We start from the raw sequence: 27,603 nt of genomic DNA, 5'->3' as shown, positions 1-27,603 counted from the left end.
AGAGAAACAGAAAAAGTACTACTTCCTCTGTCCCTTATTATTTGTATAAATTTTTTTTTTAGTTGTTCCTAATTATTTGTTCATTTTGACAAATCAATAAAGGATAAATTTTTTACCTATTATACCATCAATTAATTACTTTAAAAAAGGTAAAAAAAAAATTAAAATCTTAAGTTTTTAATTCATCTATTTCATAATTAATAGGGGTAAAATGAGACAGAGTATTACTCGAAGTTAGGTACATGCTTGTTTCAGTATTCCCCTCTAAGTTAATGGCCATTGGAAAGTGTAGTGTAATTAGAGGTTGTATTGGGTATATGAAACTATTATTGGCTTGGCATATAGTAGAGTATTTTTTGAATAAATTAATGTTTACCAAATTATAGAGAAGAATAATAACTTTCAAATATCTAATTTGAAAGTTGTTTTCTAAATTTGAAAGAGAGTGTTTGGGTTCTCCGAATAACTAAAACATGTAGTATGTTTGAATTTAAATGAGGTTGATGTTTTATCTTTGAAGTGTGATTTTCCGACAATCAATAATAATTTCATAATTAAAGATTTTTTGGATAGTAAAGTACAAGATTTTTAACCCAATGACATGTCAATGGTCAAACAACATTAAAACTACAACAAAATAGCTTTAAGCGGCAATAAATCTGCAAATTAACAAGAGTGCTGAAATGGAATTATTATTAGTAATTACCTCTAATATACACCTAGCGACTATTAAACTATTATCGTAATTAATTACTGATAAAAATTATTTTTGAGGTAAGGTAAGCGGCATAAAACACCAATGTTGCAAATTAGAGGCTTTATTCTTATCAAGATTAAGATTAATACCTAACGACACTAGGCTTACACTCCACACCCGAAAACTTCTAGTTGTCTGTGGCCTAGTACTTGAGCCACTAAAGCCAAGCCTTTTAAGACTTCAAATCCTTTTCATTCGTTATCTGATATCTATATTGAATTATTTGCTTAATTCGATTTTGAAACACAAAATCTATTAAAGAGGAATGAATGTTTTGTCTAGCAGAAATATTTTCATTCTAAAACACAAATTCAAGACCTTTAGTTAAGGAGGGATGAACACCCAATTTTTATCTGTAAAAGATTTATAGATCAATTTTCTTCTTTAAAAAATTGAGTAGAAAAAATAAGGTCTCATGTTAAAGTTGGCTTGAAAATGCAAGGGGCATTAGCGGTCTTTTTTGCCTCGCCTACTACTAAGAAGAGCTTTAGGCCACCGATTTTTTTAAGCCGCATCTGATTCACCTGGCCCTTAACATGTCACAAAATCATTGGCTATTTGTCATTCGAAAAGAATATGTGTGTTGGATATTTGTCATGAGTTTCTTACCATAAATGAGTTTTTTTAAAAAAAGAAAATATAAGGTCTTCATATTTGACTAGTCTTTTTTTGTAGGAAAATATTTAAAACTCTATAAATAGAGACTCGTTCCTCTTAGAAGCATTCACAATGTAGTCCTAAGGGCTTGACAGTTTTGTGTAGGAGGAAAAACGGTTACACACAAGTGTTACGTTAACATTTGTACATGTGAACCTCTTTGTATTCCGAGTGAATTATTTTCGGTTATTCCTCTCTATATCAAGTACTCTTATATTTATGTAGTGAATTACTCATCTCCACTTGTGGATGTAGATCGATCGATTGACAAAATCACGTTAAATCTTTATATTTTTTGGTATATATTTCTCGTTTATCTTCTTACTCATGATCTATCGAGATTTGCTTTGCTAGCTTTTGCATGACACCAAATTATTTTGATCATAATAATATGTTCCTTGACAAGTGGATGTACGTTAAATTCATCTTATTCAGTATTTGAAACCTAAATTCAATATTAAAAATTTTAAAAGTTAAATTCACAAAATTTAAATTTTAAATTCTATCTTTATATATACATTAATGGCTTAATTCAAATTAAATTGAATTAATCGGGATTTCAATACGAGTATCAGTGATATGAGAAGTAGGGAGAGAGATAGAGTGTTAGGGGCAAAATGAGGTGGGCAGAGATATAGGGAAGTGTGTCGGCCGGTTAAATGGGATTCATAATTAAACGGCTTATAACTTAGAGTTTATTTAGGGTTTTTTTTTTTTTTTTTTTTGACTGACCTCTCTGTCTTGCAGCTTAGCGTGCGTGACCTCCTTTACCCTGACATGTGACTACTACTCTTCAATAAATACACTAAAAAGCTGTTACTAGTTGTTAACTTGTATACTGTTTATATCATCACCATCAATTTATTGTCCAATCTTAAATATATCCTTTGTTTTTGTTAAGATTAAGATGTTTGAATTTAAGTATATATTCAAATAAGTAAGATGTTGTTTATAGATCTGATTAGTAAATGATTAAGATTCTTTTGTTTATAGACATTGAAATAAATAAAATGGAATCGTTATTTGATGAAAACAAAAAGGAAATGTTGTGTTAGTTAGACGTGATAGAGATGGTTTGTAATAGTGATGGTGGTTGGTGTTAATGGATAGTAATAATGGTGGTGATAGTTGTAATAGTGAAGGTCTAGTTGGTGTTGTGGCGGTTGGTAGTAATTGAGAAGTTGATTGATGTTAGTAATTGACGGTGTTGATGGTGATGGTTGACAATGTGTTGGTGGTGGTGATCGAAGAATATGTGGTGATTGACGAAGTGTTGATGGAAATTGATGATAAATCCTAATTGTGATGCTGGAGGCCGTTAGTAGTATGGATTAACTGCAATGATGATAGTGATTGATACGGGTGGTGGAGTTGACATCGATAATGAATATATAATTATAATGGTTGAGGTGGAGATCATGATAGGTGCGGTAACAACTAACAACAATATGCATGGTTGACATCAATGATGGTTATCATAATAACTATGATGACCGGAGAAGTTAATGGTAATAACTAACATTTGACGATGATAATACGTTTGATATTAACCACTATTCACTTTGATTATGAGACATCTTAAAATACTACATGAACCTATCAAGATTAAATTTTGAATCGTCACATAAATATTAATGATATTTAATATTGTAACATACAATAAATTTGAAAATTGAAATCATGTGGATGAGGGGTTAGGTTGATCACTTTTAAAGAAAATAGAAAGAAATCAAGGTGCAGTGATTGACAACACATCATTGACTGTCTTATGATTTGAAATCCTTCGATTTGACGTTTGACTTGTCTTTTCATAATACACAACAAAATTACTTCTACTTGTATTAACATCACGTATATTTGTAATTTGTATGTACAAAATTAATGTGCATGAAGTTTTTTACCCTTATCACGTGAAAGTTGATCAAAAATAATCTTTTTACGTGTATGATATATGAATATAATTGCATATATAATATCTTCTTCAGACTCGACTCGTCGAATAATAAGTTGTTATTGTTGTAAGAAGTTCCTTTCTCTATCCATTTGATTTATGGTCTCATATTACATACTTTTTTCCCCGGAATTTAGGCTTTCATTTACTTTTTCCTTTATCTCTTGTTTCTCTCTTTCCAAAAAGATACTGAGAGGTGAAATGGGTAAAAGATAACTAATCCAATGAATGTCAATATATATATATATTGACATTCATTATATATCACTTACATAATTAACGTTTATGGTCACTAAAGCCTAAATTAGCTACTACTTGTGTTGTATGTCTACAAATTATCTTTGGCATGCTAGAGGTAGTTATTGACCAAACTTCACGTCATTTTGTTATTTTTATATTCGTCTCGTTGAATCATTATTAACTATGATAACAATTATTAGAGTCAACCAACCTAAAAGTTCTCTTAATATAGACTGAAATTGTCTGCTTCAGATAAGTCCCCATTATTATCATTTTTCAAGAGATTGCATACCTAACAAGTTAATTACCAATCTTGAAAAGTCATTTATAATTTAATATACATAAAGGGAAATTATCTATTTTTCCTTTTAAAGCTGTTTAATGCAACTCAATCAAAAGGGGGCCCCACACTAAAAAAAATAGTCAAATTAAATTGATATTGTTATGTTATAAGCCATTGAATTCCACATAATTTAGTTGGAGGTCTTTTTTTTAAAAAAGAAAAAAACTCCACTGATTTGATGTTGGCCAAGTTATTGGAAAAAGGATGAGAATATATTCCAAATTAATATAAAGTAAAGTGCGTGAAAATCATAATAATCATTAACAACTGCACACAACTTAATTGTTGAGGAGATTAAAAAAGAGGTGTTAAGCTTTTTATCATCACATTGTCAAATTTTTTTTGGGACCTCCTTATAATATCATCACCATAGTAGAATTTAATTATAAATTTTGGAATGGATCGATGAGATTCTCCAACGACTAGATAAAGCACTAAAATATCATATCATAAACGAAGAAAGACACGAGAGAAAATTATATTGACTAGAGATGGGTCCTTCATCACTCTTTCATCCTAACTATTGAAGATTATTTTTATATATTTGAAAATCATGTAACTATAACTTAATTTAATTTTAACAATTATTTAAAATTCAGGGGGGTTATTATTTTATTTTATTTTTCTTTCAAAGTATGAAAAGGGGTTATATACTATTTTCCAGAATAAGGAGTTTATGATGGTTAAATGGAATTTATTCCAAATAATAATAATGTTAAGGTATTCTAATTATCTAATTTTCATTTTCACATTTGGCTAAATGTTGAATAGTTTCGAAATTGTAGCTAAATTATTGATTAGCATTAATTTTGGAAGTGGCTATTTGTCAATTTCTTCCTATTAGTAAACATATATGTCCCTATATAGAGGGAGGGTTATGTCTAATTTTTGCCCCTTAAATATGTGATCTTTAATTTTTGTACTTTCGAAAAAAACAAAGTAGTTGAAAGTATCTGAACATCGAATTAAATTATTTTTCGGAGGCCTTACGTTTATATTTTATCGGCATTATATCCCACAGGATATACCGTAAGGCATGCATGGCAAATTATATTGTATTGCATAATTTTATTTCTATCGAACTTATGTCGTACTAGGCAAAAATTAATTTTACAACCTAGAAGTTATGCCGTAAAAGGCATAACAAGTTATGCTCTTATCGTATTACTTAATTTCTACAAATCGTATGTCCTATAGGCAAAAGTTAAGTTTGAAAACGCACTAGTTATATTTTAAAGGGCATAACTTAATTTCTACCGAATTTTATCAAAAAAACGAATTAAGTCATAGTAATACTACACACAACACATGCTGCATAATTAACTTAATTCCTAGAAAACCTATGTTGAGCAAAATAAAAGTACTCGAAACTTATCTCTAGTGAATTCGACCATAGATAAGAGTATTCTAATCTACAAATTTTCATCAAATAAATAACATGGACAGAAATTGAAAATCATCATCTATGTTTGCAAAAATTAAAGACTGCTCTAAAATAAAAATAATGTGTGAAAAACTTTATTTGAAAATAGTAGAAAAAACTTATGGGACAAAACCACATGAATTGCCCTAATTTGAGTTAATTAAAAAATAGTAAATTACTCAATTTGGAGTTTACATGTGAGTTATTATAAAGTTTGTGTAGTCAAAGGAACCATATTCATTCATATCAAATTCCTAACATAGCTACACGAGCACAAGTAGCATGTGGATTTGTTCCTTTCTTATCCAAAGATGCCCAATTTTATTCAGTGTATGTTATTTTTTGGCAAATTCAACCACACAAGAGACGAAAGTTATTTGTTCTTTTTTCCAATAATTATAATAAATTCACTTGCAAATTCTAGCAATATGATTTGATGTAATATTCAATGCACAAAAAGTAGACACGTCAATTTGCCTTGTTAAAAGGAGTCAAATTATAATATCAGTTCGTCGAAATATTATACGGAATAAATAAATCAAAAGATCTTCTATGTTGTATATATGCTAGATTTTGATATTGTATAATGTTCTTAGTGCTTCTTTGTATTTTATGAAATCCGGCCCAGGATAACTTGTAATCGCTACAATCTATGTCATAGTCTCCGTCCTTCAAGTGAGCACTCTATGGTGAGCACTAGATAAATCTCCACTATGTAATAGCATGCAAAACATAGGTGAGATATAAACCGCACTAAGTAAGTCCTATGCGACAAACTCGACTCAGAAGACACTAAGAAGGGATCAATTCCGACACGAATGACCACCTTCCAAACCAATTGAGTCATCCTGAAGAACACTTTTTTATATTTTGACGAGTCTACTTATGGAAAATTATGCTCCGCTAGCTCTTGATTTTATATTATCGATACGCACTAGGGAGGATGGTAAAACTAAATTAAGTTACACGAATATATAATTCCTAATTTATATTTCTTATAAAGAAAATAAATACCGTGATTTAAGAAATTTTTACTTCATTTTTGTTTTGTATCCTTTAATTTGTCAACTTAAATAATATGCCTTGAATATATTCACCACAAAATTATGATACTTAAAAATCCAAATAAATTATGACAAGTTGTAAACCAAGTTGCAATAAAGTGGGACCATGGATCATTAATTATTTATGTATTTTCTAAGTGAGTCTAAGTGATCATAAATTTCAATGTTTATGTCAACAATTTACATTTATTCTTGGATTCCTGATTTCATCTTTTAACCCCAAATAAAAAATATTTCCTAAAAGGGCAAAAAGTATTTAAAATGTAGCTCAAGATTGTACTTTTTAAATTGTATTAAAGAAAGACTAGTTGTTGTTATTTTAATATTTTAAGATGCCAAAATCATGTAATTTAGTTAGTACACATTGTAAAAAGTTATGATTACGACTTCAAATCACGATTAGTACTAATAATTACAGTACTGTTAAATTTAGAGGCTTTCCAAAAGTGGATTAAATCTCCAAATAGGGAAAGATCACAAGAAGATTAACTTTCACTAAATTATGTTTATTCTTATGGCTTTACTTATAAAATATGTTTTAATTAAAAAAGAGGTCTTGGGAAAAGGGGACAAAATGCAAAACATGGAAAGTGGGGTTGCCACAAAAATAATGAATATAAATTGGAATAATTAAAGTGACAGTTGTATATATGATGAATATAGTCCATTTAAAAAACTATGTTAGTACAAAATTTGATTATTTTAAACATAGTTCAATTAGCTAGCTAATAATTTCATATATTAGCTTTTTTTTGTCCTTTTATTTATTTTTTTGGTTTACCATTTGGGGGTCCAGAGTTGATCTCGGGACCTTTAGTTAAGGGTGAAGCAATTTCAACGCTACACCAGTTGATTCTTTTTTCATTTATTTATAGTATAATCATGATCATATTATATAAGTAAAAATTGTGTGAAGGATAAGGTGTAAAAAATATATTTAAGGGCCCTTGTTGATCATGTTTTCTTTGGGAGGAACATAAACCATATGTGAAATCAAAGGCCCCTCATTGCAAAATCCACTATCTCTCTCCCCCCCCCCACCCCCCCCCAACTTAGTCCCCATTGACTTATTCTTATTTTAGGCAACTCTATCATCATAACCAATCCACAATATTTTCCAATTCTTTGAGTGCAATCACAACCATTGTCCAAAGGCCAAAACCCTAGCTATATATAGTTAAATTAATTGTTTGAATTTCAAAAAAACTAAATAGATTAAGGGAGGGTAGGGTAACGATTTGAGCGGATAGTTTATCGAAAACGATTTTTCTATCCCACAATAATAGGGGTAAGATATGTGTACCCACTACAACAAAAATAACTTTTAGTGGTAATAAATATACACATTAACAAAGAGTGATAAAACTTTTACTAACATTTTTAATTGTCATTGGATTTAGTGTCGCTATAGGTTGTAGGGATATTTACAAAGAGTGCTAAATGTCGTTAAAAATATGTTTTTGGCGGCAATTAAGCTATTGCCGTTAATTGATTGCTGCTAAAAATCATTTTTGATGTAGTGTTCTTACACTCTCACACTGATATGTTATTGTTGTTGGAGGGTAGGGTAGGGTAATGAATTTTGAGCAATGAAGGCGGTCAACGATAACTTAAGAACAAGTCAAAATTCCGAGAAGAGCACGAGTAATTTTGTGACTGCTTTTCATTAGACATTTGATTGAGAAGGAGTTCATGAAAACCTAGAGTCTGAAGAGGATGGAGCGTATGCAAACCTTAATTACCTTGTTTGATAGACCATCGATTCAACGAGAAAACGTTAGACCACGCCACGATCTAAAACATTTATAAGTTATTTCGAACATTAAACACAAGTCTAATATTTTGTATGTAATATATATAGGTTTTATTAATATTAGGGTTCCCTTTATTATTATTCTCTTTAATTTGGTCAAATAACACCTTAAAGGAAGCTACTATGAATACAACTGCACAAGCCTTTGCAGACAAAGTATGAGAAACTGTACAGTTTATTATAGGATGGAACTGAACATACAATAAATCCAATTTTTTTTTCCCATATAAATAAAGGGTGCCCCTCTATTACATTTATTAAGTTATTTAAAGTTATTTAATATCACTTAGATTTTGTGGCAGAATTTAAGTTCAACAACAGTATTAAACAGTGATTTTCAGTTGGATTTTTAATTGCTTTTTGATGATAAATAAGTTTATAATGGAAACATTGCGAAAACCATTTGTACAGATATTAGGTTTTTCACAACCAATTAAAATTGATTATAATTGAGAATTGTCATCATAGTTTTTTTTGTTTTTTTTGAAAAGAAGTCAAAATAAAATAAAAATTAAGATAGGGTCAAATTTCTCTATAACAGTGTTGCTAGTCTGAATAGTTCTTAAATACTATAACAAAATGTTATTATTATAGAGAGACATATACAACAACTTAACATGAAAATCAATTGTTTTCGAGAAAAATACTAGATCGTTATAATAAAATAACAGGAAGAATTTTGGAAAGCCATCGTGATCTTCGATTGGTTGGAGAAAATTTGATAAAATATTACGACGTTAGTTTGAGAAAAAATATATTAAATTCTCACTTTAGACTTTAATCATGTGTTACAGTGTATATTATTAAATGTTAAAATGTGAAGTCATCATATATTCTCATCTAAATATGTATATAATTAAAATGTATATTTTTATATAATCAGTTATATCTTTTATATTTTTAAAAAATTATATTTTTACACATGCCACACATGTTGATAAAAAAATGAACGTTCTTGAGCCTAACTCTTATTAAAAAAAATAAAAATGTATGAAATAGCAAATTATTAAATCAAATTAAATGTTATAGCCATAGTTTATTTTATTTGTAATTTGCAACAAACATCCCATTTTTTTGCCATCTGATTCGGTATACAATTATAGCCATTTTTGGTATACAATTAGCCATTTTATACATTTCAGTATAAAATGCATTTGTGTTTGTATAAAACGAGAAAAAAGTATATATACAAATACAAATACATATGGTTTCGTCCTATACACTTATAATTATATAAATACAGATCTTATTATACAAATTACAATGTATAAATGAATTTATACAAAACTGAACAATTTGTATAAAATTGGATATATCTAGCGAATTATACAAATCAAAAGCTCCATAGCAAACACAAAATTTGTTATGGAGCGTAATTATGTAAATTATAGCTATAACATGTAAATATAATTTTTATGTTTAATATATGTGAAAGTTGCTCTGAGAAAAGAAGTATGACAAGAAAAAGAAGGACTTTCTTTTTAAATGCTTCACAATTTCATTATTGTACTCCACTTACAAGCAAGCAAAAAGTCTACGTACATGCACTAAATTTCCCCCTATTTAAGGCATCTTGTTTTTTTTGTTTTTTTTTTTTAATATTTCCTTTGTCTTTTTCTTTCACTAAACTCTTTTGAGTCAAAACTCTTATTAATGTAGACAAAGAATAATTATAAATAAATAAAATAGAAGTAGATAAATGTCTTGTCATTTGTCAATTGATTATATATATATGTCGAAATTAACGGATGTATTGACTATTATATATTAAAAAAATTCAAGTATTTTTTTGTTTTACAATTGTTTGGAATCTCAAGATTGTAAGTTCTTATTAAATATATATATCATGTATAACAAAGAAATAGGTAGGGTTAGTGGTTGAACAATATTTAATTAGGATAGTGTCTTGTTTTCTATGATTTGCGCTGTTAATCAAATAGATAACTTATATCATTTGGTATTAAATGATTAACTGCATAGTAAAATATAGTATATATTTTTCATTTTTTGACATAATATTTTGACCTGATCAAGATAGCACCCAAGGGCGAGTTCGTATAATAGTGATTAAAAAAGTAGATCGAAAATCATATGAGGTTTTCAGTTCAAATTAACTAAAACAAAATATTAGATAACTTTTTTCTTATGTATCCAAAGTTTATTTGGACAGAAAGTTACTCGACATCTATAATTGAATAACATGATTATGAAAAGGGAAAAAAAACCCTCTACATCTCAGAAGACTCCCACCACTTTTATATATGTTTAGTCTAATCTAACTCTTTGTGGACTTTTCCACAATGATAAATCTTTAAGAAATTAGAAGATTAAGAGGAGTCAAAGATAATAGAAAGCTAGTTTTGAGTGCATTAATTTGGTAAATGTTACTCCAATAGGAGCCCGGAACCTAAAATAACAATAATACATTTCGTATAATCTTATAAAAAGGGTCTAAAACAAATAGGATATACGTATGCACCCTTTGCAAGGTAGTTTATATTTATTTTCAATAGACCATCGGTTCAATAAAGTGCAATCAAAACAAAATATAAAGAAAAATAATGCAAACAAAATGTATTATAACAAAATAAACAAAACAATTGAGGCAACAAGTAGTAGGAGTCCGAAACCTAAATGATGGGAAAAATATTGCCAAAACTATTACTATATCTAGAAGAACTTTTTAAATATTAAGTCTTACAATAAAAAGGAGAAAAAATTTAAAACATCTCTAGAAAAACTCAAAAAATTGAAAATTAAAATTTTAAGAGAAAAATATTCAATTACTTTTTAAAAAAATAAATTTATGCTCTATTCATTCAAGATTCAAAGATTGATGTGACAAGACAATATACACATGTGAAGGATTGGACAATTGCCTTACTAGTTATTAAGTGACCTCTCCTACTCAAAACCTGTCAAAATATCATCCCACTTTCACCCCAACCCCCCCCCCCCCCCCAAAAAAAAAGTAAATATTTTTTACACAAAAATTAAATAATTTAATATTCATCTTCAAAAGTTTTAAAAAATAAATATTATAATTTATTGATTTTACGTAAACATTGACTGTGAATGAATTTTTACTTCCTCAATGTACGCACTCTCTCGAACCCTAACTAATTAACACAATAAGATAAGATCGATAAACTCATTTGTATCGAATATTTATACAAATTATATTAATTTATTATGATTAAATAATTTAACAAGATAAAAATATGAACTAGCTAATTGATTATGATTTTAGTGACAGAAATTTAGTGTAAAGATATTATGGTTTTATTAGTGCAAAAAAATCTTGATAAGAAGTGTTTTTAAATAAATTAATTAGCTTAGAGCACAGTTGTTGGTGCATTGGTCTTATTGTAAAAAGTTTAAGAGTGATATATTTCGTGGCATATTTAAAAATATAACGTAGATAAAATTTTAAATATATGAAAATAATTTTTTTAAATTTAATTCAAATTTTACTATCAAATGCGCTAGGTAAACAGAAAAAAGAAAAAAAAACATAATGATGGTAGCTATGATATATCTTTCCATCAGTCTGCTAAATATTGTACTTCACTAACTATTGTTGCTAAGGTTTCATTTTCTATACAGTATTTTTATTTTTTCCTCACTTCACAAGATTTTATTGCTTGGATTTGTTTAAGGCAAATTATGTTGCACTGATTTCCACGTGCCATTTATGGCACTTCACTTCATTTTTTTTCATTTCTATGATGTACGAAATATTTTATATCATTTTATAAAATGATAAATATTTCTTCGTCAATCAGAGATTTTGAGTTCGAATTCCTTTGGGTATGAAGTCGTTTTTGTTAGAAAACGCTTTACTCTTAATGTAGATTTTTCAATATAAATCAAATTTTAATGTAGGTACGAGACAACAGATAGAAACACATTTATAAAGAATGGTAATTGCTGGAAAAATAATAATATATTTAACGATAATTAAATTATTGTCATTAAAGATCATTTCTGATGTAGTGGGTGTCACCTAAAATTACACTAGTGATAATAATTTTTTATTACAATAAGGTGTGGCTTAAAATTAGTGAATTGACTAATTAAAAATCACCCTTTTTGGGGTTTTGATTTGAAGGAAAAGATAAGGGATGAATAATATGTTCTTATTGTGATAAAAATAATATGTCTGTTTTCTATCAGTCTTCCCTCACCTTATTATTATTCCTTTTGCCTCTCTTTTTAACTTGTTCTACTATCTTTCCTTCTCTTTTTGCAGAATATGTTAACTACTAAATTGACCATTCAAACACTTTACTCAAAAACAAACACAATGTAATCTTACATGTAGGGTTCGGGAAGAGTAGTGTGTATGTAGATTATTTTGTTCCTATTTTGTTATAGTATATGGAAGTTGTTTCCGAAAGATGGTAGAAATAATAACGGACAGTAACAATAAGATAATAAGATAATTGAAGCGAAAGAAACAATCAAATAGCAGCGCTAAAGGTCTAAGAATAAGCAACTTAAAAAAATTATACTGATACTCTTGGTATGAAAAAGAAATATGCTTGTCAATAGCTAGGGTGGAGCTAGGGTATCGAAAAGGGTTAGTATGAATTTGTTTTATCGAAAAATTATACTATGAAAAGGTGGTCGGGAAAAGATATATATATATATATATACTTGAGTTATGTTTTATTAATATATAATAAATTTAAATATTTTATTTTATTTTCAAATAAGATATGTTAAAGAGGAAATTCATGTCAGTGTACTTATGGAATGGATAGCAGGAAGCACCATAATGTGTGCCTGCAAGTGGTAACTGTAATTTGGCCCTTTTTTTTATGCCTTTTCCTCGGGGTGTTGTATTTATATTGATGTCCGATTAAATTTGATGTTGAAAAAGTTTCACGTTGAGAGATTAAAACATTCTCAAACAAAGGCGGATGATGTTCTCTAACAAATAGCGGAATGGGATAGTGCGCTAGACAAGGATTTTTCATGAGACTATAACTATATTATTTTCTAACATGAGATAGCTAATTCCATCATTTCAATACAAAATAGTTCATAGGACAAACTAATATTTATAACCAAATGTGAAATAAAATAGGGTAAATTATCTAATAGGCAAACATATGTCATGTATATACCCAAAGTAGTAAGCGTTTACAAAAATTATAATATATAGTGAAAGTTTGGATTTTATCTGTCGATTTGTATATGTTTGCATATATAGATTTATATCAATTCGCTTCATAATCATTGTATATATTCGCTCGATTTACACATCAGGTCGATATAAAGAGAACATACGATACAAAGCAGATCGATACGCAGTACTAGTATCACAAGTTTTTTAGGTAATATGATAGGTGGTTAGGGCTCAAAGCACCGATATATTTATGATTTTCTCAATTAAATAATCTCGTATTTTATTTCGAAATTGTTATCAAATGGGCCTTGTTTTGTCTATTACCAACTACTAAGGCCCATACATATATGATGTTGATATATCATAGAAGAGATATAAAATAGTACTAAGTACTTCTACTGGTTATTTGTACGTACTCATGTGCCTGCATGCACACGAGCAACTCCCAACCCCCCACCCCCACCCCCACCCCACCATAATTAGTCCGACACAAAAAGAATATTATTTTTATCACAATTAAAAATAATTTAATCTTAGCGAAATGATTTATTGAAATAGAAATATCTAAGAATTGTTTTAGATTACAAATTTCAAAAAATTTCATTTTTTCCTTAGACATCGTGTTAAGTTAAATAATATCACATAAAACAGCACGGAGGGGTAAAGAAGAGCCAATAAAAGATCTAAAGAAAGGTAACCTTAAAAACCAGAAACAAAAAAGCAGGACTAGTTTCTTTGCTACTATAATATAGAGTGAAAAAAAGAAATTATTTAGCCAATATATTATAAAGTGATAGAGTCAAAGGGACCATAGGTATTCTAGCAGAAGGAAGTAGCAGACTCTGGCAAAGAGATAAGGTGTAGAGAAGTGGGGCCATCGGAGTCGGAGTCGGAGTCAAAAATTTATATAAGAAGATTCAAATAATGGTATAACGTCATATATAGTTCGATTTGAACTTGTGACTTAAAATAATTTATAATAGTATAGGTGTCGCTTGTGGAGTAGAGGACTTGTAATGGAATAATACTATAGTAGTTTTTGGAGAGAACTAGACAATACATGATACATCCGTAACTTATCGACGACATGATTTTATATAGAAAAAAATTATAGGTCAATTATTAGGATATATAGAAGGTTAGTACTTAGTAGGTAGTCATATGTTGTCTAGTTACGTATCAATATTATTTTATTATTTGCTTTTATTATCTTCTTAGTTTTGACTATTATATTATTTGTTTGTCGTTATTCTTCTTATTCATTGTTTCAATACTGTTTTACATAATTAATTTATGTTATTGCTTTATTTTAAAATAATATTTCTACCTTCTCAAGACATGAATAAGGTCGCGTAGGCACACTTTTCGAAATTACACTAAATATGTTAATGTAGTTTGATATGATCTCATGACTTAGATAATTATTTTATCTATGCTATTTTTTTTTTTAAAAAAAGCAATTGATCATGGTGTATATGTAATTAATTATATTTTTATTTTAGTTATATAGAGTATAATTTTTCGACGAAAGAATTTCGAACGCTAGGAGACAAGGAGAGTTAAAGATGTGTGAAGAGAGTGGGTCAATGACTCACAAGTATGGGGCTGTCTTGTCATGTCAATAGCTTCATTTATCATTAATGTTCTTTTCCTTGTTTTAAAAATCTTGTCCCTATATATTGGCACTATTTGTTAGGAACTTTAAAATACAGTACTTTAATACTAGTAATTAGTTGTTGCTATCTTCATGGATGCTATGAAGTGGAGGTCAATTTACTTTTTTTTTTAAACTTAATTATAACATATCGAGTAAAATTTCACAAGTGAAGTCTAGAAAGGGTGATGTCTACACATTATATTGGTGAAAAGACGTATCTAATAAACTAGTCAAGGTACGCGCTAATCGGCTAAGTAACAACTACTACTTCTCAATTCTAAATAAGTTAAAGTCCGCTATATGAATTCTCGCGGTATCTAATTTCAATTACTATCAACAAAGAAACACACAACTTTTTCACCTTTTTTCATTTCAAAAGCAACCTAAAGTCCTGGAAGTTAGTTGCTGATGTGATGTGAAAGAGAGAGGTATTAATTGAGAGACAAAGCATGAATATATATATTACTTTATGTCCTAGTTGAAAATGCAACAAATGAGAAATTTAATGGATACCAACTCTTGGCAATAATAATTGCATTGGGAAGGAACAATTAATTCAGTGTTGGGCAGACTCTTCAAAAATGTTATCGTATCTTTAAAAATGCACTACTTTTAGAAGATATGACACGCACATGTCGACAATTTTGAAAAGTCCGAAACAATATAGGAAAATGAAGAGCTGTGACAAAACTCAGTTCTTTATGTTACAGTAATGAATTTGTTCTATCATGTATACAACAATTACAAAGTTAAGAACGAAAACGAAAACATTAACTATGAAACATAAATGAATTTACCATTCAACAAATAAGTTACACGAATATAATGAATATGTTTATCCCTCAGATACCGTCATTGCTTCTACTCAGGGTAAAGAAGTTCATGACTCGTGGGCCTCTACATCCATGTGGCATTGGCCGGTTCAAGGTTAGTCGTGAGCTGTAGGAAAAGATAGTAGTGAACCAGGAGAAATTACTGTAGTTGCATAAGGGACATTTAGAACATTCCAGAAGATAGTAACATCTGCCTTTCGACTAGCAATCACGGGCAAAACTACCTCAGGCAATAGCCCAAAACTTTTTCCTGCAAAATAAGACCGGCTCCGTCTTTCTCTGATGGTTCTCTAGCAAATGAAGTTCAACATCCCAGAGAAATTTTGGAGCAAGAGCTTGTATTCTTGATACGATGGGCTCTTCATCTCTAATTATGATAAATCCCTGCATGTCACTTGACAACCTTAGATTGGTTCGCAGTTGAAACTTCAGGACACAAGCATAAATAACCATTCACAATGGGATTTCACATGTCACAATCGCAACACGCATATCCGAGCTGGATCTTGTTTAGCTCAATTCAGTTGACATATATATGTAGCATCTCATACATTGAAAGGGAAGTTCATTTTCTAAGAGTTCTTTGCAACCCCCACCCGTAACAAGGGAACATCTTTTTGCGCCTCTAAAAGATAATATATATGAATGATCATACAAACTCTCATCCAACACACTAAGCTCAAAGAAAATTGGTAGTCGCGTTATGTTAATTAAAACTCTGTCAAGAAATTGTCAGTGTAGAACTTGAGAACAAGTTGTTTTTCTTTAATAAAGGAACTTGAGAACAAGTAGAAGAATGTCTAAGTTATGCTTGGGAAACCAATGCATTTCTAGTTCCATCTCCACCCCATTTTCAACATACGAGGAGAATTGGAGATCAAGGATCATATTTTCAATGTGTATTACTATCTTTGGGTATTCCTTTTCATTTGCTTTGTACCTTGCTATTTTGCTGTCATATTATCTTGCTACCATGTTTCGAGTTCTTTTCTTTCTTTCGAGCCAAGGGTCTATCGGAAACAACCTCTCTACCTTATAAAGGTAGGGGTAAGGTCTATGTACATCCTATCCTTCCCAGACCCCACTTGTGGGATTGCACTGAGGTACTATGCTGTTGTAAAATAGGATATTGTACTTTGACAACTGATTCAAATAAATATATTAAATATACGAGAAACTAAATGCTTCCTTTTCTGAGGCCTTCTCTCTTTAACATATGTCATATATCAAGCTAATACGCTTATTCTAAACTGTCAAATGTAAAATATAAATCTTGCAGATGCTTTCAGTTAATCAATTGATTAAATATTTAGTCTCTCGAGCATCAAATCAAAATGAAACCCCTTACCTGAGGTCGTAGAATACGGTCCATCTCCAGCATGATATCTTCAATTAAACAACCTTCTTCACGATTTTTGTAGTGAGAAAGAAGATGATTGGCATGCAACAAATCATAAGTGCGGGGATATGTGGAGAATGGCTCACACCTACAAATTCGACCAAGATATTTGTTAGGCATAGCCTTTGTAAATCAGTTAGTGCTTATAGGTAAGTAAACTAAGTTAATAGCCTACCAGTCATGAAAAATGCCTGTAAGACCCCTGCCGTAAACAGCAGACAGGGTGTCATTCATGGTTATAGGAACTACATTCATCACCCAGACAGGCCATGTATTTAAACCAACAGCAAATCCACCTAGGGAAGCACTCATGTCCATTACATTACGTATTTCTTTCTCCTCAACATTCATCAATCTCCAGTAATGGCGAACTTGATCTTGCCAATAGATTGTATCAGCCAAGAATTTTTCACGATCAATACCTGCAAGAAATTGATTTGAGCATGTCAGACATATGAGACTTCCTAAAAAATGAAATGATAATCTCCGTAAAGCTTCCTTATTCAAACCCCCCCCAAAGGAACATGTGTCATATTCCACTCTCACCCCAATATACGTGTAGGGGGTAGCACCAATGAAAGTGAACCTTTATTGTTTCGTTTCCTTTTCTCTTTGAACCAAAGGTTGTTAGAATCCCCCTCTACTAGAAGGATCATCTACAAAGAAATTCGTTATATCTGTATTCAGACCAAAAGCTGGTGAAATGCGTGCTTCCGTTCACCTCAAACATCGTTCTTTTCCCTTTCCCCTACCTTGGTGTTGACCCTAGGTTCGCTAGCTTCCTTTCCGAACTCGTATGGGGAGTAAGTTAAGCCATTCCAATTCATCCCATTTATTTGGGCGAGAGGGAGGCTGTGAGTCACCTGGGCTACGAATTTTTCCGTTGGTTGATTCTCAAAATTGAAAAAAAACCGGGTCCAGACCCACAAATGGATAGGAAGCAAGGCGAGGGTCCTTCATTAAAGGGGGAAAAGAGGGGTGGGCTTTGTTCTGGGGGGCAACCTTGCGCAGCTTTAGAAAGGAGAGAATGACTTTCTGAAATTCTCTCCAACCCTTTTCTATCTATCTTTAGAAGTAGGATGAGAGAGTCAATATGATATCTGCATTGGTTTTTCCAATGAAACTAAGCACTTTTCTTCTTTCTCATTCGGAAGGCTCAGTCCTACACCCTGACTTCAATGATGGGAACAACCTCCGGAGCGACGAAGCAATCTTGGACCCTCTTGGCTGCGTTGTGCTTGGATGCACTAGTCTTTCACACGCTAGCGATGAGAAGAAAACTGCCCCCATTCGGCGGTTCCCTTGCCACCAGCCCACCACAATGGCATACCATCGAAAGAGTGACAGGAACCTGTCCCTGACCAGCTCGTAAGTAGCATCCTGTTGTGGGTCGGCACAGCGGGGCATCAAAAGCAAGTCTTTTTTATTTCCCCTCTAACCTTTTTTAAAAACACCTTGGGTCGGAGGTTGGTTGTAAAGTAAAGAATGGTGGTGCGCTTTCGAATTTGATTTATTTTGATAGAAAGAACCAGAATTGGTCCTGGGTCGTATTGTTTTTCAATTGTCCGCTGGCTAGACCAGATTTAACAGCGGATAGTTGAAAAACAATGACCCAGGACCAATTCTGATTTTTCTTTCTATCAAAATAACTCGAATTCGTAAGCGCACCACCCTTCTTTACTTTACAACCAGATTCCGATCCAAGGTACTTTTAGAAAAGGTCAGCAGGGCAATCAAAAAGACTTGCTTTTGATGCTCCGTTGTGCCGACCAGCAGCGCAATGCAACTTACGAGCTGGTCAGGGTCAGGGACAGGTTCCGGTCACTCTTTTGATGCTATGCCATTGTGGTGGCACATGAACCGCCGAATGGGGGCAGGTTTCAGCTCATCACTAGCGTGGAAGACTAGTGCATCCAAGCACAACGCAGCCAAGAGGGTCCAAGATTGCTTCGCCGAATGGGACGGATTGAGTTCATACCAGGATCCAGGAAAAGGATTTTTGCTCACCCCGCAAAAGGCGCATGGGTTGACTCTATTTCTTTCTATGAGTTAGAAAGTGAGAAGGAAAGACTAGTGCTTAGAAATCCGGCTGACACTGAACTTCAACTAGCTGCTGCCATTGAAAGAGAAGAGAGCTCCGTGACTTCCGGGCTTAGCTCTTTTCCGGTGCAGATGAATAAACCGGTATTTTCTGTGTCAAACGGAGTCGGTGATTCTCATTAAGGAGGTTCAAAAATATGATGAAGTAAATACATGAAGAAGCCAAGCGGATTCAACATCTCCAATATATACGTAAAATAATTTTAACCTTGTATAAACGAATGAACCCCCTTGCCCTGATTTTGGCTCCACCACTGAATGGAGCAACAGTCTCAATTATCATCAAGCATAATATTAGCATTTTAGGCCAGAAATGATATCTTAGGTGATAATAACACTAGCCGTTGAGAAACCGATTAAAAAAAGAAGAAGTAACATTAACAGCTGAGAAAAAAATAACACTAACAGTTTGAGAGAAATGAAAAGGAACCACAAAAGCAAACTTCTTGACTGATTATTGGAAAAAAAGAAAGTACTGAATGACAACAAAAGTAGTAAAGATAGCCAAAGTAAAAGAAACAACGGTAGTAAAAAAATTGAAGAACAAGATAATGATAGACAATAATGAGGACAAATAAAACATAGTTGGACAACTGGAATAGTTACACCATATAGCAGATCATGCAAATTCTTCACCTTATCTTAGACAATCTAAGCGGATTTTCTTGAAAAATCAAACTTACAACACTATAGATTATCTAATTTGTTTACCATGTGAATGAGCATGAGGAATATATTCGCTACAATTGATTTCAGAGTAAGAGATGACAATTCATGAACACAACTAAACCAAGGAAGAGAATTGACAAACCTATCCGACTGAGACTTTGTGAATACTCTGAAAGACGTTGTGGTCGAGGAGGTAGTTTCTTCAAAGAAGATGAAGTGTCACTAAGGGTAACACAGTTCCTCAAAGGTGTTTTCCATGACGGCTTCAAATCATCCTTAGAATCACATAAGTTTACAAGTTTCTCCTGAGCATTATGCTGAAGACATGAATTATTTTCTTGCTTAACCCATATTGCAGTCTGAACTTTCTGTGCAATAAGCTTCCAGCACATTCCAGAAGTCAGCTTTACTAGTTTGTCCCATATCTCCGGAAAATCCTTATCCTTTCTATAGGCAGGAGGAGCTGAATAGATAAAATATCCATTTGGTCTTAATATCCGATTCAGCTCTTTGAGTAGAATACCATCTGCAGCACACCGATATGAAAAATGCATTTTAGCATTGTAAAACAATAATAGTGTATTTAGTGACATGCATGCAGTGGCGGAGCCACCTTCGCCAGAAAATTATACTGTTTAACTATCAAAATTTTAGTTTTATGTATATATACTATATGGCTAAACCATAAATATACATAAAAGATAAAACTAAAATTTTGACCCAACTAAATAGTATATTTTCTGGCGAAGCTGACTCCCTTAACTTTTACGTCTGTCTATTTTCTTTAATATTTTGACACCCCTTGGTAAAATTCTTGTCTCCACCGCTGCATGCATGGGTAGCATATAATTTAAAGACTACCTTAGACAATCTCCTTCAATTACAATAATAGTGTATTTACATGACATGCCTGCATTGGCGGAGCCACCTTCATCAGAAAATTATACTGTCAAAATTTTAGTTTTATGTATATATACTACATGGCTAAACAGTATATATACATAAAACTTAAATTTTGACCCAACTAAACAGTATATTTTCTGGCGAGGGTGACTCCCTTAACTTTTACGTCTGTCTTTTTTTTTTATATTTTGACACCCCTTAGTTAAATTCTTGTCTCCGCCGCTGCATGCATGTGTAGCATATAATGAAAAGACTACCTTAGATAATCTCCTTCAATTACAATAATAGTGAATTTACATGACATGCATGCAGTGGCGGAGCCACCTTTGCTAGAAAATTATACTACTGTCAAAATTTTAGTTTTATGTATATATACTATATGGCTAGACAGTATATATACATAAAACTTAAATTTTGACCCAACTAAACAGTATATTTTCTGGCGAAGGTGACTCCCTTAACTTTTACGTCTGTCTATTTTTTTTATATTTTGACACCTCTTAGTAAAATTCTTGTCTCCGCCGCTGCATGCATGCAGTGGCGGAGCCACCTTCGCTAGAAAATTATACTGTTTATTTGTCAAAATTTTAGTTTTATGTATATATACTGTATGCTAAACAGTACATATACATAAAACTGAAATTTTGACCCAACTAAACAGTATATTTTCTGTCGAAGGTGACTCCCTTAACTTTTACGTGTGTCTATTTTTTTTATATTTTGACACCCCTTAGTAAAATTCTTGTCTCCGCCGCTACATGCATGGGTAGCATATAATGAAAAGAGTACCTTAGATAATCTTCTTCAATTACAATAATAGTGTATTTACATGACATGCATGCAGTGGCGGAGCCACCTTCGCTAGAAAATTATACTGTTTAACTGTCAAAATTTTAGTTTTATGTATATATACTATATGGCTAAATAGTATATAATTATATATACATAAAACTGAAATTTTGACCCAACTAAACAGTATATTTTCTGGTGAAGATGACTCCCTTAACTTTTATGTGTCTATTTTTTTTTATATTTTGACATCCCTTAGTAAAATTCTTGTCTCCGCCGCTGCATGCATGGGTTGCATATAATGAAAAGACTACCTTAGATAATCTCCTTCAAATACCTTAGAGAACCAGAGTCATATTCATACTTCGAAACTCAGCTATAACAGTTTAGTTAACACGAGATTGTCTTGAGTAAAGTTTACTTGATATAAAAAGAATAAGCTATTAACTCCATGATGATCAAGCCGGTGGAACAAGTCTATTATGGAGGATATCTAAGGCCTTGTAGATTCTAACACAGAATTAAATTCATTGAAATTTGCAAATTTATGTACTATTAACATATATGATGTAGAAAGCCAAATAATTAGATACAGTTTCCTTATTTAATGATCTAGGTCAATAACATTTAAGTATACAAGGTTCGCATGTTTAATGAAAGAAATACTCACCATTCTCATGCCAATCAACTCGACATCTGGAACAATGGACCATGTCAAAAGAGTTACTTGGATACGGTAGCTGCTTTGTAGCTATAGCAGATATCATAGCACCGATTCCTCGTTCCAAAGCAAATTGAATTTGATTTTCATGACCATCTTTGGGAGCAAAAGACAGTGTTTCTATGTTAAGTGGAAGAAGATAAGCAGAGAAACTGGCAACCCCACAACCAACATCAAGCACTTGATATACCCCTGCCGCACGCAAGTCACCTGTCTCATCAGTTGTCATATTTCCTAATCTGCATTGAAGAAATGAATTACGTACATCAGATACATAGAAGAATGGTAGCGTTAAGAATTGATTTTCACCATTCTTAGTAAGTGTAATGGATCATCTAGTACAAATGGCTTCATTAAATTGCTTTAGGGAAGCCTTATTGTGTTGATTTTCATTTTTCATGGAATAATCAAAAAGCTGCAACTCCAATAATGACAGGGACAGGAGAAGTGAAAGAAAAACAGACCGCGTACCTCTCAATATATTCTGTAGCTCCATGCTTAAAATGAGTTCCACCGCCTGGAAACCACCAAAGCTGATCCTTCTCATGTACCCAATTTTGTCCTCCTTTTACCTCTGCAAGATGTGTATGGTTTATATTACTCCGCCATACATAGTCCCTGCTAGTTGGCCACCTTATTGGTATCTTATAATCAGCTGGAGGTGGAACCAAACAAAACAAGCGCCTGTCAAGAGGAGGACAGTGCCTCTCTAGCTCTTCTTTCCTTGAAAGATCTAATTTTGGCATCAACTCTTTAACATAAGAAATGTCATGACAGGGGATATACTCATTAAATTTCAGAGGGCATACATTTATCCCAGTTTCAGGGATAGTGAGAGGTACCACCCGATAAGAAAGAGCAATCTTGTTCCTGAACTTCAGAATACCTGCATGCATATAATTTTTTTTATCAAGTCAAGTGTAATAATGGGAATCTCTCGTAAACAAGAGGTACAGCAGAAAGTAGAGAATCTACAGTAAGATATGTTCTCTACGAAAGACAACCAATCTTCTATACAAATAGGCACCTCATGTTCTCTACCTGCATGCACATTACTATTAAAATAAATGGATCAGAGATTCCGATAACAGGAAGCCAGTAAAAGCAGCCAAAGAAAAGAGAGTTAACTCTGAGAGCTCAAAGTTCAATCAATTAGGGACTGCTCTCCGCAGCGGAGGGAAACTGACATCGAGGGTGAGAGTGACAAATTTAAGGAAAGTACAACGGTAAAGAAGAGGCAGAACACAAATGCACATGGACACATGTTGACTGCCTGACAGAATGCATCTCAGTTTCTAGAGGGAATTCCCAAGTAGTAAGGTTGACAAGGAGGATAAATAGTGATGGTTAAAAATAAAGAAGATTGTTGAAGGATGTGTGGGACTAAAGTCTAAGAGTTAATTAGTCGCACAGTTGAGAACAAGTTTACTACATGACATAGAGGAGTTGTTAGATGAATTAAATGGGATAAATATTTCCCTAAATTGGATCTAAGGTCGCAATACTGCCAAATCAGGATGCTTGAAACTGATATACCTAAAATTGCTCTTAGGGCACAGCAAGGACATTATGAGTTCATGAACCAGGTGCTTGAACCTTAAGAGGGTTAAATTGAGGGGTTCTGATGATATCCGCATTTTACAACCTTAGATGGGATCATTGTGACATATTCTGACATACATTATTTTACTAGCATTTAGATCTCTTGTGGACATTGTCTAATTACTGAACACCACAAGTTTGCACTTGTCAAAGTTGAAAATCTCTACCAAACCTATTTGACAAAGTAGAAGCCAATGGACCTATATCCCATTGCACTAGCCAAATGGACTTTGTGCTTGTGGTAGGATTAAAGCCTCCGCTTTAACTAAGTAACCATGCAATTATTTCTAACAAGCCCCATTCAAGAGTAATCAGAACAATGCCCATATTGATTCGCCTCGAGAAAAAATAAGTTTGCCATGCATACATAAAGATCAGATCAAGTAGGAGGGTCAGTATCTCTGAGATACAAGGGAAATATAGATTCATATAAAGCCGTAGAAAAGCAGAACCGAAACAAGTAAGATGCACTGTCCTTACACTAAAACCTTCTGAGACAACCCAATTACATAGATAAGCTACAAACAACAATAACACTACTAAGTATCATTCTTTATCCGTTGGGTTCCTATCTTGCTCCAGCACAAACATGAACAGCGCCTAGTTATCATTTATAACCAAAGAAAGTTATCATTTTTTCATCTAATTAACCCACCTAGAAGGAAATTTCAACAACTTTTTCGCAGCAAACATTACCAATCACATAAGCAACTCAAAATCATTTCTTTTTCATATTTTAATCGCCTAGCTCTCCACCAACCATATACACAGGGAAGTCGAAAGCTACTTGTATTCTGAAAGACTAGCTTCCCCAGTGCAACAACACACCCAATGTAATCCCATGGATGTGTCTTGGAGAGTAGAGTGTACACAAACCTTACCTTATCTCATAGAGGTATAGAGGCTGTTTCGGAAAGACTAAAATCAAATTCTCTCAGCACATTTCTCCTACAGTCACACACTAACAATTACTACCCCATCCCAATTACCATCCTGGGAGTACATTCAAACATTCTTTAAATTCTTTTAACAAACAAAAAGCTGCAATCTTTTTCGGTTACATTGGGAAAAACAATAAATTACTTAAAATCTTTCATAAGCAAACATGACTTGAACTCCATTTTTGATTACCAAACATTCTACAATCTACATGTAGTGACCCTCATTTACCAAAAAGTCCACACATTTACAATTTACACTAGTACTATTCTATGACATAATTAAAAAGGGCAGCTCGGCACACAAAACATCCCATGTTCATACAGGATCCAGTAAAGGGGCACAACTCCAAGGAGTGTGACATAGGCAAGATGTCAACTTTACCGTTGCTACAAGACTCCCTTTTTTCTATAACTAACGAACACTCTAAACACTACCATTCTTGAAAAAGACAAACAGAGGACTCACCAGAGGATGACTCTGAAGAAATGGGGTTGGAATCAACAGTGAGATTTTCACTTTGTTGCTGTTCTTGATGAATATAGAGAGATGGGTTTTCGCCAAAAAGTGTACCAGTGTAAAAAGAACCCACCATTACCAAAAGGGCTATAATTATCATCTGCCCTGTATACCAATCAAATGCCCTTGAACTTATCAAAGATCCACTCATTTTCCCCCCTTTTCAATTTTCTCTTCAATCCAATAATGCTTATATATGAAAAAGATTACAACTTTCGAATGAAATCAAAAGAATTGCTCATCGAAAAACATTGTACACCATGAGATCGACAGATCTCAGGTTTTTGTGTGTGTGTTTGGAGCTGAATCAGAGTGAACAGTGTTGAGTGTTCTGTCTTGTTCTGAGTTTTTATTTATTTATTCATTTACTTCCGAGCTAAGTATTAAAAACACACTTTAAATTCATATGGTACAGTAATAAGAGGTGATTAATTTTTAGAATAAATTTATTTCATATTTGGTTGGAAAAAAATTGTGAAGTAACTTAGAGCCCGTTTGGATTGACTTAAAAAAAAATAGTTATTAAATCAAAAATAAAAAACAGAGGAGGACTATTTTTGGTTTTTAATTTATTTTAAGTCATTTAAAAATTATTTTAAGTTATTTTTAACTTTACCAAACACTTCCTAACTTATTTAAAATCTTTTCTTTTACTCATTTTAAGTTATTTTATATTAGTCAAACACTTTTAGAAGTCAAAAACTGACTTAAAAACAGGTTTGACCAACTTTTAATTCAATCCAAACACCATCTTATTTTGGAATTGTAGACTTGTAGTGTTATTTTTATGAATATCGGGATAATTCTTCAACCAAGCAAGCCTTTAAAGAATCTCGGTTTTCGAGTGTCGTATCTAAGCTATCATGTGTTGCGAATTTCTTATTTGAACGATGACCATCTATTTATCAAAAACACACTTTATTTATCAATTGTTTGTGTTTCATACTTGAACAATGGGAATATTTCAGGTAGAAAAAACAAAAAGAAAAAATTGATAGTTGAAGTGTGCTGATAAATATTGGTGATAGTTCAGATAGAAAACTCGTATGTCTAATAGTTTAGGTATAAAATTCGAAAAGTCAAAATATTGCAAGTGTATTTGTTATAGTTAACTCTTTATTTTAGATTGTTTTAGCTTAATAATTTATATCACGACTAACAGTTTAGCAAGATGAATACGAAGACTCTGGAGTGACGGTGTGGGGTCTATCTTAGACAAAGTGCCTCCAAAAGAAGTAAACTTCTTTTATCTTTCTCAAATTATTAAGTTACAAATTTATATTCAAGTAATCAAATAAAAAAGTGTTCACACTTAGAATGATTAATTTACGAAAAATATAATTATAAAAATGGTGAGAATGTAGATACTGCTCCTCCAACTCCTTATGAAGGTTCCCTAGAGGTTTCGTAAAGAAATTATATGGAAGCCATATCACCAAAAATTTAGAGGCGGATTCAGTATTAGGAGTTTGGGGGTTCTAAATTTCCTTTTTCTTCTGTATCATTGAGGCGTCAATCAGTTTTGTTAGGGAATCACAAGTTATTGTACTTAATTTTCTAGTACAAATATATGATCTATAGAAAAGCTCCTGGGTTCGTCCGAACCCACGAACCCCCACCAATTACTGGCCAAAATATTCATGGAGTAACACACATACAAAAAAACTGAAAAAAATTGCTTAAGTTCTATAAATTGGCCCTGCCGAAAAATGACTCTAAAATTGTGAGTACTTGTATGTACTGCTCCCCCAACTCCCTATGGAAGGATCCATAAAGTTTTGCAAATAAATCATTTATAAGCCATATCACCAAAATATTAATGAGCTGACACACATGAAAAAATTAAGAGAATCACCTAATTCCTACAAATTTACCCCTAAATGCCCAAAAATGACTCTCAAAATATTGAGAATGTACATACTGCTCCCCAAACTCCCTAGGAAGGGTTTCGTAAAGGTTTTACAAAGAAATCGTCTGAAAGTCATATCACCAAAATATTCATGGGTTAACACACATGAAAAACTGGCAACTCTCTTAATTCTTGCGAATTGGCTCTTAAATGCTCAAAATGGCTTTAAAAATGGTGAGAT

At 32.2% G+C, this 27,603-nt stretch overlaps 1 protein-coding gene across 1 annotated transcript; it reads right to left on the bottom strand.

Annotated features, from left to right (window-relative positions):
- Window positions 1–15,721: 15,721 nt before the first annotated feature.
- On the bottom strand, window positions 15,722–25,855 carry LOC125866343 (probable methyltransferase PMT6). The gene is made up of 7 exons (XM_049546694.1): window positions 25,463–25,855; window positions 22,925–23,339; window positions 22,403–22,692; window positions 20,183–20,566; window positions 17,447–17,693; window positions 17,221–17,359; window positions 15,722–16,256 (listed from the first exon to the last, which is right to left on the bottom strand). The coding sequence occupies exons 1-7, from the start codon at window positions 25,662–25,664 to the stop codon at window positions 16,098–16,100; spliced, it is 1,836 nt and encodes a 611-aa protein (XP_049402651.1). The 5' UTR covers window positions 25,665–25,855; the 3' UTR covers window positions 15,722–16,097.
- Window positions 25,856–27,603: the final 1,748 nt, after the last annotated feature.

The sequence above is a fragment of the Solanum stenotomum genome, chromosome 5, assembly GCF_019186545.1.
Source record: "Solanum stenotomum isolate F172 chromosome 5, ASM1918654v1, whole genome shotgun sequence".
Classification (NCBI taxonomy): Eukaryota; Viridiplantae; Streptophyta; class Magnoliopsida; order Solanales; family Solanaceae; genus Solanum; species Solanum stenotomum.
Note: the sequence above shows the minus strand (reverse complement) of the source record. Positions and strands in the feature narration are given on the sequence as shown.

Bases quoted from the DNA above. Each gene is read 5' to 3' on its own strand.
- LOC125866343 (XM_049546694.1), bottom strand. From the start codon at position 25,664: ATGAGTGGATCTTTGATAAGTTCAAGGGCATTTGATTGGTATACAGGG. The intron at 23,340-25,462 runs GTGAGTCCTCTG...ATATGCATGCAG, and splicing joins TTCTTCAGAGTCATCCTCTG to GTATTCTGAAGTTCAGGAAC. The intron at 20,567-22,402 runs GTGAGTATTTCT...GGTGTGCTGCAG, and splicing joins AGTTGATTGGCATGAGAATG to ATGGTATTCTACTCAAAGAG.